The sequence below is a fragment of the Eptesicus fuscus genome, chromosome 13 (genome assembly GCF_027574615.1).
Source record: "Eptesicus fuscus isolate TK198812 chromosome 13, DD_ASM_mEF_20220401, whole genome shotgun sequence".
NCBI lineage: Eukaryota > Metazoa > Chordata > Mammalia > Chiroptera > Vespertilionidae > Eptesicus > Eptesicus fuscus.
This window is the reverse complement of record NC_072485.1, coordinates 44,796,831-44,811,848: the sequence shown is the minus strand read 5'-3', so window position 1 is coordinate 44,811,848 and position 15,018 is coordinate 44,796,831. Positions and strand designations below refer to the sequence as shown.

The window sequence follows — 15,018 nt, the reverse complement described above, 5'->3', positions numbered from 1 at the left end:
AAAAAAATGGAGGTAGAGATTTCCAGACAAAGGAAGAACAGGTACAAAGGTCCCGAGGGATCAAGATCTGGGTGTTGAAAGACCCGAAAGGAGGCCAGGGTGACTGGAGAGGAAGGAGAGGGGAATAAGAAAAGCAACCCGTTTGGAGTCAGGCCGGAGTTGGATCATTTAACTCGGTAGAGTTGGGATTGATTTGGAGTATAACAGGAAACCGTGGAAAAGTTTGAGTGATAAGGATGAAAGGACGCCGAATGGGATGAACTGGCAGCTAGACAGTGGCTCTGTGGGTGGGGAAAAAAGTGAGGGTGAAAAGCATAAGAAAATTGAACATCTCTAAACTGCTCCTTTTGAAGACCGTGGATACCTTAAAACCACCTATGGAATTCCAGTTCTAGGAATGTTTTCCAAGAAAAGAGTTGGGCAAAGGCACAAAAAAGTGCATGCACCCATGTTTATTACAGCTTTACTTAAAATAGAAAAAATATCCGCCCCCCACCAAAGCCTAAATGTCCATCTGCAAGAAATGGTTATACTAGTATAAAGTTTTGCTTAAAACATATAATGAAATTGTATGTACACTTTTAAAATGCTGCTATCTGAGATACACTGTTAAGACAATCAAGTTTTATAAAATATCTTCATTTTATTTATTTTTTAAAATATATTTTATTGAATTTTTAAAGAGAGGAAGGGAGAGGGATAGAGAGTTAGAAACATTGATCAGCTGCCTCCTGCACACCCCCTAGCTGCCTCCTGCCCACCCCCTACTGGGGATGTGCCCACCCCCAAGGGACATGCCCTTGACCGGAATCGAACTTGGGACCCTGGAGTCCACAGGCCGACACTCTACCCACTGAGCCAAACTGGTTAGGGCTCATATCTTCATTTTAAAAAGGATGTTGTAAGAATAGAAAAAGGCTGGAATAGATAAAATGTGAATAGTGGTATCCTCTGGTTCGTAGAATTAAAACTGACTTTTATCTTCAAGAAAGAAGTCTTTTAAGTAGGAGTATAAGGTGGTTTCAGATATGCTTTTGAAGATGACCGTGGTTGCTACAAAGAAAGAATTGTAGAGGGGAAGGCGAAGCAGAGAGACAGGGCTATTTCAGTGGTTAGATAAGAAATGATGGTGTTTGCACTATGAGGGAGGCAGGGAGAGGTGGACAGATTTTAGGTCTAATTAGGAAGTAGGAATAACAAGGTTCAATACTCATTAAACACATACAGTGTTTCAGGCATTGTGCTAGGTACTAAAGATATAGAGGTGAATAAATCAGATAAAATCCTGTTCATTAAGGCAGTGTGGTGGACAGTGGGGTGCTGAAGCTGGTTTGTACTGGCTTACAGAGAGCTCGTCACATTTTCAGGAATTGTGACAGCTGGTTGTTGAAAACCAGCCATTATTAATAATTGAGTTATGTAAACTTAAATACATTTTGTTAAAGTAAAAAAGATAATAGCCCTGGCTCTTGTGGCTCAGTGGTTAGTGTGTTGGTCTGCACATCAAAGGGTCGTGGGTTTGATTCCTGGTGAAGGGCACATACCTGGGTTACAGGTTCATCTCTGGCCCCAGACAGGACACATGCAGAAGGCAACCAATCAATGTGTCTCTCTCACATTGATGTTCTCCCCCGCTCCCTCCCTGCCTCCCTTCCACTCTGTCTAAAAATCAATGGGAAAATATCCTCAGGTGGGGATTAACAACAACAACAACAAAGTAAAAGTTAATAAATACTCACACTCATCACTTCCTAATCATTTTGCTGCACTTTACTCTGACCTGTGCTCTTGAGCTTATTTACATCTGTCGGGTCTGCCTGGTGGAAATACTGTATCGGAAATAGCAAGTTACTGTGCTACCTTTTCTTTCAACTGCACATTTGGATGTCTTGTTGGTAGCTTGAAGATGGCTGTGATATTTACACCACAGAAATTAACAGATGCTACAAACCGGCCCTTTATCCTTCTGGAGAGCTGGCCCTGAAACATGTACCAGCACATGCCTTGACAGGGCAGAGCGCACTCCCAGGAGTCAGGCAGCAGAGCTTCATCGTGGCTCTACCACTTGATAACAGTGGGACTTGGCTAACATACCTAATGGCAGTGTCTGTCCCCATTTGTAAAGTGGGACTAATGTTATCATATGTGTGTGTGTATATATGTGTGATTTACTAGTAATGAGATAATCCCTATTAAGTGCTTAGCACAGTGCCACACACATACATGTGCCCATAGATATGAGCAAATCTATATATATAAAAGGCTAATATGCTAAGTGTCTGACCATCTGACCAGTTGCTATGATGCACACTGACCACCAGGGGTCAAATGCTCAATGCAGGAGCTGCTGAGCTGCAGTGACTTGGCAGCGGTGGTTCTTGGGTGATGCATCCCAAAACCAGAGAGGAGGGAGCCTGGTTCCTCATGGGGCTGCGTGATTCCACCTTCGGCCATGGGTTATGTTGTTGCTGAGGCACTGTCGGCCCCAAATTTGGTTTACTGCACACTTGCATTTGCATTCCACACCCTGTATGACAGCAACTTTGCAGAGTGCCCTCTTGCACTCCAGGACCCCTCAGGGGATGTTGGAGAGTCAGCTTCGGCCTGACCCCGCAGGTCAGGCTGAGGGACCTCACCGACCCCGCTCACTCCACAGATGCCAGGGAAGGACTGAAGGAGGTTGGCTCCAGGGCGCGTCTGGCCCATCTCACACAGTCCTGCCCTGATGGCCACCTTCTAATGAATTTCCTTTGAATGTGCACAAATCTGTGCACTGGGTCACTAGTTATTATTACAATGATTTATTCATAGAGAAGCAAGAATGGATGATGTAGGAAAGCCTATTATAGACAGAGACGGTAAAAATGCACATGTTGGAGGACTCATTTGGGAGCAGTGACCTCTTTTTGGTGCCTGGAACTTTACCCCTAAGCTCTCTCAGTTTGGGGAAAGGACGGGTCCAATCTCTGCTTCCTGGAGCACACAGCCGGTGCAGCAGGCCCAGCACACCAGCACTCAGCAGCCCAGGGGAAATGACTGGGGTCAGAGAGTGCGGATCATCAGCAGGGCAGGCTGGACATGGCCATTCCCAGGGACAGTGGGTCCAGTTTATATGTGGCCCTGGCAATGCAAGAGGAAGCTCTGTCCATGCAGACTCTCTGTAGGGGAAGCAGAAAGCTACCAGTCAGGAGGACTGAGAAGACTACATGGAAAATCAGACAGTTGGATTTTTCAGGGCTTGACTTCCCCAGAAAAATCAAACAAGAGACCGAAGGCCCCCAACCCACCCTGGACAGCAGAGATTTGCCGAGGAGGAGGTTGTGCCACTGAGGGGAGTGAGGGAAGAAGAAGATGAGAGCCAGTTTCTGGGAGGAAAAACTGGGCTCTGTCCCTGGTTGAAGGGTTGGAGCGCACTGACACCTGCAGCCTCCAGGGGGCGCTCAGGACCGAGTGAGGACAATCACTTTCTCTTCAGCTCAGGTCAGAGAGCTGGGAAGGACTCCAGGACAAGAATAAATTCCACCTTAACCAAGAAGAGAAGCAAGGCCAGCCCAATCTTGGAACCTCTGAGAAGAGTTCCTTGTGCCCTGTGACCAGCACCAGATGGACAACATATCCACAACTTGGTTTCCAAATGGATAGTCCTCTGCCTCTTGGCTCCTGCTCAGAACTTGAGCTTCCCCCTGAGCTGCCTGCCCTGCAGAAGTCTCTGCTGAACTACTCCTGGGGTGGGCAGGAAGTCTCCTATACTGGTATCTAAGCCATCTTAGGGTAGACAAGCGAATTAGGAAACAGCGAAAAGAGAACATAAAACCCTCTTCCGCGATAGTTCAGGGGTGAGGGAACCAGAGCTGTGTGGGGAAGAGGCCAAGTGGAAAACCCGTCATCCAGTGCATGTGCTTTCTCCCCTTGAAGAGCCGTGCCAGGCCAGGGGGAGGCTGTGCCCCTGCACCAGCAGGTCTGAGCAGGGCCCTGATGAAATGACTGCTGAAGACCCTCACTCTGTGTGTTTGTTGTTGTTGTTTTTTTTGGGGGGGAGCTGTTAGTGACTCAGTGTGAAAGCTTCCATCTCCCAAGGGAGGCTCAGTGAAAGCTGTAGGACACACAGACACCATTCTGGAGCTAAAAACAGTTGCTGAGGGTGTTGCTGGTGCAAGGGGCTCAGGAGGAAGAGTCCCAGGAAAGTTCTATAAGATTTTAGAGGCTGAGAGTAAAAGAAGAGGTGAGGGGGAGCCTGGGAGTAGCAGTTTCCGGGGCCCAGCTGCCAGGGTGGAGCAGGTCCAGCCAGGGTGAACCTGCAGAGGGGAGAGAGTGGGTGTTAGGCACCTGCCGTAGGAGCCATGGCATTGCCCATGCTGCCAAGGGCTAGGGGAGTCCCGCTTTGTCCACTAACCTGTGGGGAGGAATGAGACTAACAAGGCACATTTGTAAGTCTGGAGAGGACACTGAGCACAATGGCAGAGGCCGGTGACATGTTGTTCCAGAGGTCCCAGAAATCTTTGTTTTTCGGTTGGGGGAGCCTTTGCAGAGTACAAAAGGGATGTGAGACCTTTGCTAAGGTTGTATAGGGCGATGGCAGGGGGGCACAGGGCCATTTGAGAAGGATCAGGATCCTTTCAGGTTGGACTAAGGAAATAGGGGTCCTGGAGCCAGTCAGCCTGGCCCATAGCTGATCTGCTTATATTTGTCTTTGGCCTCAGCAGGGAGTCTCAGATAGGAATGGGGCAGGCTTTGGGAGAGGCCCTGGGGAGTACTGAAGATAGTAGGTCCTAGAGATTCCAGGTGAGTTCCCAGGACTAGAGGAAGAGAGGGATGTGGGGCTGGGACACTGAGCCCCGTGACCACCAGGATGGCCAACATGTGCACAGAAAAGAGAAATTAAACCATAAGATGAAGGATAGTTACCAGGGAACCTGTGACCCCTCGATCACAATATGTCTTCCATCATAACAACCCCTGCCCAGACCCTGATATTTCCCTTTACCCCAGGAGGAAAATTGCCAGAAATTTGGCTGCAACACTAGTCAGTACTTGAAATCCATTTTTTTTTTCATTCAACAAATATTACTGAGCACCTATTATATGCCAGGTACTATTTGTGGTGGAGAGAATGTAATAGTATACAAATAAGTAGACAGATAAAATAATTTCAAAAAATTTTAAAAATATATATTTTATTGATTTTTTACAGAGAGGAAGGGAGAGGGATAGAGAGTTAGAAACATCGATGAGAGAGAAACATCGATCAGCTGCCTCCTGCACCCCTCCCACCCCCCCCCACTGGGGATGTGCCCGCAACCAAGGTACATGCCCTTGACCTGGAATCGAACCTGGGACCTTTCAGTCTGCAGGCCGATGCTCTATCCACTGAGCCAAACCGGTTTCGGCAATAATTTCAAATTTTAATAAGTAACATAAAGGAAACAAATGTGGGTTTGAAATGGCTGGATAAGGTGGTCATGAAGGGCTTCATTGAGAAGATAGCATTTCAGCAAGAATCGGCTGTAAATATTGTGAAACCCATGACAGTTCTATTTATTCTATGATGGGCAAATAAAGCACCTTTCCCTTATTGTGAAAAGTACCAAGAAAGAGTAATTACTAGCAGTGCTCTCTGAAAGAGAAACAACCTTTCCTGTCCCATTACGGTCAGCCCCTTCCCTCCCAGTGATTTTTTGTAAAGTTCTTTGCCAGTGGGAGTGGGGCCGGGGTGGGACTTGGACATTGATGGTGAAATCTTAATGACTTTTCAAGGGCAAAGCTGATGACCCAATGGGCAAGGAGACACCTGTTTGGTGGTGGTGCTCTTATATTAGTCAGGGGCAATTAGTTCATTCTAATCAGTCCTTAGTTCATTCTAGCTTGTTGCCTGTCTTTGTGGCCAGAGCTGTTTCATGTTTGGGGCACAGAAAAGAAAACAAAAGGAAAGAAAAGGAAAAGAAAAAAGAGCTGATAATGCTTGGGAATGTCCCAGAAAGGCCCTTAGTGGAACTTGGAAATAGCTGCTCTCTGAGTGTTTCTAAGTATGTTTGTGCGTGTGCTTGCTAAGTATATATAATATCAGTGTCTTTAGCTGTCTTGGAGCAGGGCTTGACACCCAGTACACAAAAATGTTAGCGTTCTCCTCTTCTCTCCTCCTCATTATAGAGGTAAACCTAACCACAGAAAGGTGATCTTCAATCAATCTACCCACTTCCTTGATCTTCTGGGCAACCAGATCCATCACCAAGGTGATGAGAGTCACAACTGGGCATCAGTGGCATGGGCTAGTCACTGCTCAAAAGTCATTGAAGCCCTAGCTGGCTTGGCTCAGTGGATAGAGCATCAGCCTGTGGACTGGAGGCCCCAGGTTTGATTCCAGTCAAGGGCGCAAGCCCAGATTGCAGGCTCGATCACCAGTAGGGGTTGTGCAGAAGGCAACCAATCCATGATTCTCTCTCATCATTGATGTTTCTATCTCTCTCTCCCTTTCCCTTCCTTTCTAAAATCAATCTCCATATATAAAAGGCTAATATGCTAAGTGTCCCTCCCACCATCCAACTGGTTTCTATGATGCACACTGACCACCAGGGGGCAGACGCTCAATGCAGGAGCTACTGAGCTACAGTGACTTGGCAGTGGAGGTTCTCGGGGGATGCACCCCAAAACCAGAGAGGAGGGAGCCCGATTCCTTGTGGGGCTGCACGATTCCACCTTGACTGTGGGTTATGTTGTTGCTGGGGCACTGTTGGCCCAGATCTGGTTTACTGCACATTTGCATTTGCGTTCCACACCCTGTATGACAGCAACTTTGCAGAGTGCTCTCTTGCACTCCAGGACCCCTTGAGGGATGTTGGAGAGCTGGTTTCGGCCCGATCGCTTGCAGGCCAGGCTGAGGGACCCCACTTGCTGGAGGGACCCTCCTCACTCCGCAGATGCCAGGGAGGAACTGAGGGAGGTTGGCTTCAGGGCGTGTCTGGCCTGTCTCACACAGACCCGTCCTGCTGGCCACCTTCTAATTAATTTCCTTTCAATGTGCACGAATCCGTGCGTTGGGTCACTAGTAAAAAATATATATATATATTTTAAAAGTCATTGGAGGGGGTTGGGGCCTCCTGCCGGGAACAGTTAGTCTTGGACGCAGATTTCTGCCTGGACCCTGACCTTATTTACACTGATGTAATCAGCCAATATTGGCCTAAACCTTAGAGATAGCTCATTCCCAGCAGGCTTGGGGGTGGGGCGGCACTGTTGCCATCTCTATAAAGGGGGTTCGGCCAGGTGGCAAGAGCTGTCCTGTGGCCTCTCTAGCTCAGCATGGCTCGGGCACTGGGAACACTAGTTGCCCTGGGGCTGTTGGGCCTGTGCTGGTCTCTGGCCATTGCCCACCCTGTTACTTCGTGAGTAAAGCTGATGCTGGGGAAGGAGGACTGGGGTCTGGGCTAGAGCTGGACAGAGCCAGGTTTTAGGCCTGGGCAAGTTTGGGGTCAGGAGCTAAGAAAGACCTCTCTCTGCCTTCTCTCTAGGACTAGTGCCTCTGGGAGTGGAGCTGAAGGTGGGAATAGGAACCAGCTGGTCCCAGACATGCTTGGTGAGGCCCCGACTCCCTGAGTGTGTCTATCTGTCTGTGTCTCTGCATTTTGTCATCTGACTGGTCTTTTACTTTGTCATCTCCCCACCTCCACCTCAGAACTCTGCTCAGATGGCTGGAGCTTTGATGCTACTACTCTGAGTGAAAATGGGACCATGCTGTTTTTTAAAGGTAGGAGAGGCTGGGGTTGGGGCATTTGAGACCTCAGACTTGGTCCCCTTCACCAGGGGTGTATCCACCTGTGGGAGATCTTAGGAATTACCTGAGAATATCGCCCACAGCTTCTCTGTAACTATCTCAGTAGACCAAAACTTTGTTCTTGGTCTCTCAGTGAGTGTATTTTTCAGGGGAGTACATGTGGACGGCTCACCACTGGTCCCACGAGTTGATTTCAGAGAAGTGGAAGACCAGCTCCGTGGATGCCGCCTTTCGCCTTGGTCACGACAGTGTCTTCGTGATCAAGGTACTGCTGGGTCAAGGTCAGGGCTGGGCCAGGAAGTGCTGGAATCTACATGAGAGACTTTCCCCCAAGTGGCCCTGGCAAGCAGCCCTTACCAATAAGTTCCAGGTTTCCTCCCCCTGTGCCTTCCCTTCCTGAAAAATCTCAGGCTAAGGCAGTGTGTGCATGTGAGCTTGGAAGGTGCTGTATCCAAGGCTATTTTTTAGTTTTGATTTTCGTCCAGATCTCTTTGCCACTCCTCACACTCTTGGCCATCCTTTCCTTCATGGCAATTTCTTCCTTTGGCTTCCGTGACCCTGCATCTGGTCCTCTTCATATGGTGGCTAGTTGTACACAACACAATCTCATGACAGATGAAACTCAGAGGGTGAGTGACGGATAAAACTCAGCCTAAGGGGTGAGTGACAGATGAAATGCAGCCTAGGGGGTGAGTGACGGATGAAATCCAGCCTACTGTGCTCACCAAGTCATGTGCCCTGGGCCAGGCTGTGTCTGCTCAGAGGAAAGGGTATCTTCTCCTCACTTGCACAAAGGTGCTGTGAGGTTGGGGTGGGCCTCACTGACAGCTTTGTTTTCCCTCCTGCTTCTTTTCCTGCTCTTTCGCAGGCTTCCTATCCTTAGTCAGTCCTCAAATGTTCCTCAGAGATCCATCCCAACTCTTCCACACACTCTCCCTTGGTGATGTATACTAATGCCATGGCTTTGAGGAGTCTGTTGTGGACACCAGATCTGGATTTCTCCCTGGAGCTCCAGGCATGTCTTTCCAATTTCATGGCAGACATCTTCGACTTACATGTTCCATAGGTGCATCACCCAAGCTGAGCTTAGTATCTTTCTTACACAGGGACCCCCTCTTCCTATGTTCCCTATTTCAGTAAATGGCACCACCACATGCGGGTTCCTGCAAGCCAGGTGCATGTGGGTTTCAGGATCTGGCCCTTGGTTATCTTTTCAGGTTTATCTCCCATCCCCGCCACATTCACTGTACTAGACTCATGACACTACATATATTTCTCTGAGCATGCTCTGTATGTGCTGCTCCCTCTGCTGGGGATACCCTTTCCACACTTGTCTACGTGGAAAATTCCTGCTCAGTTTTCAATTCTTGGCCCAAATGTGTCCTCCTCTGTGAAGTTTTCCAGGAACTCTCTAGGTAGATCAGGCATTCTCCCTATATACCCAGTGCACTTCACATCCACCTTGGTGGCTGCATGGCTCGGATGGTGGATCTTTTCTGCACTTACACAGGGAACTCCTTGAAGGCAGAGACAGAGCCTTGTCATGCCTTTACCCCCTATATCTGTGGTCATTCTTGAATTAATAAATGAATGAATAAATAGATAAATGAACAAAAGCATGTATACATAGATGAGTGATTACAGGATCACTATTTTTGGATGTTTTCCAACACTAATGGTGTTACAAGTAAGTGTGCCATGAGACTGTCGATTGTACAAAGCCAGATGTGTGTGTTATAGTAATAGTGATGGGTATGGGGATAGTCCATCTACAGATGGACTGGAAGTATGTGGGGCTGCAGGAGGATATTGTGTAAGTGCAACAGACCAAAAATGCTGTGTGTAAATGCAGGATGGCAGTATGTGGGGAACAAAGTTCAAAACAGAGTGCTTTTGTATGCAGGGGGACAAAGTCTGGGTGTACCCTCCTAAGGAGAAAGAGGAGGAATATCCAAAGTTGCTCCAAGATGAGTTTCCTGGAATCCCATCCCCAGTGGACGCAGCTGTGGAATGTCACCGTGGAGAATGCAACAGTGAGGGCATCCTCTTCTTCCAAGGTCAGTCCAGAATGAGAGAGGCTGGAGCAATGGTGGGTGGGTGGTGACAGAGGTAGTGGTAGGAACAGTGGTGGTGGTGGATTCACTATATGGCTCCCCAAGGAAGGAATGAAATAGGTCAGTTAGGATCTAAAGGTCAAGTAGAGGAAGTTATCCTAGGGAAGGTAACTGGATATAATTCTACTAAAAATTCCTCATTGTTCCCCATGACCCTTCAGACAAATCCATGTTCCTTAGTCTTACATACAAGGTTCTCCATGACCAAGTCCCTATTGACACTCTAGCCTCGACTCTCATCATACCCTTACCTTGAATATGAAGCTCCAGAAGCTCCATGCTGTTCTCTGTACACCCAATTTCCTTCATGTTTTAGGCTTTCCTCTATCTGGAATTCTGTCTCCTCCTCCCATCTGCCTTATAACTCCTGCATCAGATTTTAGTTTAAGTATCACCTTCTCTGGGAATTTTCCCCTGACTCTTCCCACTGCCCTTGCTGAGCTGATCATGTGCACTTTGCTGTGGAATTTTACTGTATGATCACTCTCTTCAACTGTTTCCCTGCTGGGCTATGAGCTTCATGTAGCCAGGACCATGTCTGGTCCACCCAGGAACCCAGTACAAGCATAAAGGAGGGAACAGGCTGGCCTCACCGAACGCTTGTTGATTGATTGGACAAAGGTAACCACACATGGTTCTGGGACTTGGCTACAAAAACCAAAAAGGAACGTGACTGGCCGGCTGTTGGGAACTGCTCCTCCGCCATTCGATGGATTGGCCGCTACTTCTGCTTCCGGGGTAACCAATTCCTACGCTTCAACCCTGTCACGGGAGAGGTGCTTCCTAAGTACCCTCTGGATGTCCGAGACTACTTCATGCCCTGCCCTGGCAGAGGTGAGAAAGCCCCAGGCCCTCGGACTCATTGGAATCTATCCATATGCCCAGCTCCCTCCTTACTTTTGTGGTGTAAGACCTTAGCCCTTACCCTAGCCCCATTTCTGTTCTGGCTCTCCCCAGTTGTCCTCGTCTGGTGGAAGCCTACACCCCATTAACCCCAATCATCTCTTCCACCTCAGATTTCATTATGACCTCTGGCCTCTGTCTTTGTTTCTCCTTGCCTATTTTTTCCTCCAAGGCCATGGACACAGGAACAGGACCAGCCATGGAAATGGTACCCACCATGGCTATAAGGAGACGCGCTGTAACCCAGATGTAGTCTTGTCTGCACTGCTGTCTGACAACCATGGTGCCACCTATGCCTTCAGTGGTAAGAGATATCCCGAAGTCCCCCATCTATCCCCTCTGCATCTCTCACTTCTTTCACGTGTCTACCATCTCTGATACATTTCCTTCATTTTCACCACTGTGTCCCTTACTTTGTCCCTCAGCTCCCATCCTTAGCATGTCTTTTTGCATTCCCCTTCTCCTCTGGTATATATTGTTCAACTTGCCCCTGACTGCCCAGGCCTCTAACTTCTGCCACCCAGTCCCATCTACTCCCAGGCCTGTGACCTCTCCTGACCTCTCTGGGTCCCTTTGACTCCTCATATTACCTTTGCCCTTGCATGTCTTGCTGGGTCCTCTGGTGCCCCCTGAGCTTATCTTCAGAAGCTCAGTCTTTTTTCCAGGTTCCCAGAAGCTCCTGTCCAGGCTTCTGGGAACAGCATTACCTGGGTGTGAGATAGGCCCAGTAGCAAAAACTAGCCAAGAACTGTTGGGTCCCTCAGACCTTTAGAGATAGCTTCACTGGCCCGAGGAGGTTTCCCCTCGGAGTGACCAATGGAGAAACCTCTCTCCAGACTAGCAGCATTAATTGGTAAAAGCCATCTAATGATACCTTGGGATGCTCTGGGGTTAGTCGGGCAGGGAGTGACAGGTGTTGATCCACACTCCAGAACAGTTCCAAGAGAAAGAGCAAACAACCACATTATACTCAGCCCAAGACACATATATGATCAGATACAAATGTAAAACAGAGGTGAGAACATGGAGTAGTGAAAATCCTTTTTTGCTCCTAAACCCTGGGACAACAAATATAATCATATATGACTACCAAGCTATAATGAAAAAGACACAGTCACAAGATCATATCCCCACAACAGGAATGCATGCTGTAATGAGAACATACATCCATGATGAAATATATACTTTCAGTGAAAAATATAGACCTATACTGAGAATATATGCCAGAGTCAAAACACTTAAGTATCAGGAGAGCATGCAGCTATGGTGAGTGCATGGGACCACTGGGAGGACACACACACACACACACACACACACACACACACACACACACACACAGAGGAAGAGAGAGATAGAGAGAAAACAGGGTCACAGGGACCACGCAGAGATGTAGAAAGATCATAGAACCTTAAGGCCATGTGGCTATGAATAGAATGCAGCTGAACTCCTAAATCAAAAGTACAGTATTGGGTATGTTCCCCTAGGTTTCAGTTTCCATCCTTGATTGGGATATGTATGGGAGGCAACTGATCAATGTTTCTTTTTCTCTCTCTCTCTCTCTCTCTCTCCTCTCTCTCTCTCCTCTCTCTTTAAAAATCAATAAGGAAAGTATATCCTCAGGTGAGGATTTTAAAATTTATTTAAAAAATGACAGTTTTTTGTGACTAGCTAGGTGATTAGTGGTTCCTTTCTCTAAAATTAAAGATTATGGAAGGAATAAGTGTGTGTGTGTGTGTGTGTGTGTGTGTGTGTGTGTGTGTTTGATGGGAGCAGCAATCTGTTTAGACATATTTGGTGCCTAACACAAAGGTAGACATATTTGGTTTTTTGGTGCCTTAGTGGCCCCAAATGGACAGGTCAAGTAGGCAGTTATGTTTGAGCCTAACATTCAAAGGAGAGTCCTATAGAGCTAAAGAAAATAGATTGAAAGTCATCAGTATGTAGATGGATTTAAAGCCCTGGACTGGGTGAAATCACCAAGAGAGTGAGTGTAGAGAAGAGGGACAAACTAGAGGATTCCAGTATGAGACATCAGGCTGAAGAGAAGAATAGTCAACAAGACAAGAGGAACATGGGAGAGTCTGGTATCATAGGAGTCAAGATCCAAAAAAAGATATTTAAAGAAGGGAGTTGTCAACAGTCAAATGTTGCTGAGAGATAGAGAATGAACCATGGACCAGTAGATTTGGCAAGTTGGAGGATACTGGTGCCCTTGAACAATTTCAGTAGAGGAGGGAAGCAGAAGTGTAAGTGAAGTAGGTTGAGAAAGTAAAGGTAAATGAGAGCTTAGACAAGTCGTTTAGTAAGTTGCTATGGAAAGGAGAAAAGAAAATTAGAGTGCTGCTCTGGCTACTCCCTCACTCTCCTACTATCCTCCCCGTCCCCCCGCCCCCGGGATTAGAGAATATAGCCAGAGTGAGAACACTCCATGGAAATTTGGAAGCTTTCTGTGGTGCTTCCCTTTTAACTTCTGGTCACTCTCTCCTTGTCTATAACATCTCTGCACATGGACATCTGAGATTCATAGGAAACCCCAACAAACCCCATGACATTGGCCTTACCAGGCAACTTGGCCACTGTTCTTTATTCTTGCCCTTCTGTCAGGCCCCTGCTGACTCCAGTTCCATTCAGGCCACAATGCCCAATTTTGCCAATCAAGTCCTTCTCTACTTTCTCTTATGTGTCTTCTTCCCTCTTGGCCCCTGGATGCATTCTCTCCTTCCTCTCAGGACTCACCCCTACATCTGTCACTTGCCTCTTCACTGCCTGGCCTTTTACCACCAGCACTACAGGTGCCTTTGATACTCTACAGGGTCCAACTACTGGCGTTTGGATGGCAGCAAGGATGGGTGGCATAGCTGGCCCATTGTCCACCAGTGGCCCAAGGGTCCTTCAACAGTGGATGCTGCCTTTTCCTGGGATGATAAACTCTATCTGGTCCAGGTATGTGTTAGGAGGGAGAGAGGCTTGAGGCAAAGACTGGGAGAATATCCAACTCTATGCTGATTAACATCTCTTATCCTCCAGGGCACTCAGATCTATATCTTCCTGACAAAGGGAGGCTATACCCTAGTAGATGGATATCCAAAACGGCTGGAGAAGGAATTAGGGAGCCCTCCTGGGACCAGCCTTGTGGCTGTGGATGCAGCCTTTATCTGTCCTGGGTCTTCTCGACTCCACGTCATGGCAGGTGAGGGGCATCTGGTGCTAAGGGGTGGCTTGTTCTACTACTTCTCCATAGCATGGATCACCATCAGGGCCTGAGAAGGGTTAGGTCAGGATCCCCATGATGTGGAAGCCATGTTATATCTGGTGCCTTCTTCCCAGGACGACAGCTGTGGTGGCTGGACATGAAGTTAGGAGCTCAAGCGACATGGACAGAGCTTCCTTGGCCCCATGAGAAGGTTAATGGGGCCCTGTGCATGGAAAAGTCGCTTGGCCCCAATTCATGTTCTGCCAATGGCTCCGGCTTGTACCTCGTCGATGGCCCCAATTTGTACTGCTACAGCAATGTGGAGGAACTGAGTGCAAGCAAAGCCTTTCCCCAGCCCCTGAGAACGAACAGCCTCCTGGGCTGCAGTCACTGACAGGACTTCTGGTGTGAATCTGGCCCAGACCCTTCTCCCCATTTTCTTTACAATAAAACCAGAGGACTTCTTGGATTGAATTAAGGGGCCCTGGCTGTGGAACAATCTCATTTCCTTCTTTAAATTGAGAGATAGTAATGTTTCTTTTGAGGCTTTCTAGCTCAAATGAGGCTGTGGGAGGCAAGGAAGGGAAAGGCTGAGGGACAAACCTCATTTCTGCCCAGATGATCCTAAATCCAGATCCTAAACTGGCTTCTTCTGGACTATTACACAAAGAAGGAAACCGAAGACTACAAGTCCAAAAAGGAACTGGTATGCTTATACAACAAGTAAGAGGCAGAGCAGGGACTCTGACCCAGCCTGCTAATAACTGACCACAGCATGTCTCAAGGCATCAGGAAAATAGGGCCGGGGCAGATATTCATGTGCCAAATGGATTGGCTCAGGGTTGCCATTTGAGGGCCATTTAAGCCCTCACACCGTGGTTTCAGGTGGTTCTGCCTGCACTGCATTAGAAAATGAGGCTTTCATTGCCATGAGTTAGGTATAACAAAGGGAAGTTGAGGTGGAGAAACAGGGAGAGGCCAGATGTGTGTCAGAGGCAAGCTGGGGGGAGGGGAGGTGGAACCATTCAGGGGCCTGGCGC

The 15,018-nt window shown here is 47.9% G+C and overlaps 1 protein-coding gene across 1 annotated transcript; it reads left to right on the top strand.

The window, feature by feature from the left end:
• Positions 1 to 7,296: 7,296 nt before the first annotated feature.
• Positions 7,297 to 14,404, top strand: HPX (hemopexin). Its single transcript, XM_008159849.3, has 10 exons — positions 7,297 to 7,379; positions 7,506 to 7,570; positions 7,670 to 7,741; positions 7,918 to 8,033; positions 9,672 to 9,825; positions 10,504 to 10,716; positions 10,958 to 11,089; positions 13,598 to 13,728; positions 13,813 to 13,975; positions 14,113 to 14,404. The coding sequence occupies exons 1-10, from the start codon at positions 7,297 to 7,299 to the stop codon at positions 14,370 to 14,372; spliced, it is 1,389 nt and encodes a 462-aa protein (XP_008158071.1). The 3' UTR covers positions 14,373 to 14,404.
• The last annotated feature ends 614 nt before the right edge of the window (positions 14,405 to 15,018 follow it).

Coding starts and splice junctions, on each gene's coding strand:
- HPX (XM_008159849.3), top strand. CDS start 7,297: ATGGCTCGGGCACTGGGAACACTAGTTGCCCTGGGGCTGTTGGGCCTG. Junction 9,826..10,503: donor GGGCATCCTCTTCTTCCAAG/GTCAGTCCAGAA, acceptor GATTGGACAAAG/GTAACCACACATGGTTCTGG. Junction 13,976..14,112: donor TCGACTCCACGTCATGGCAG/GTGAGGGGCATC, acceptor CCTTCTTCCCAG/GACGACAGCTGTGGTGGCTG.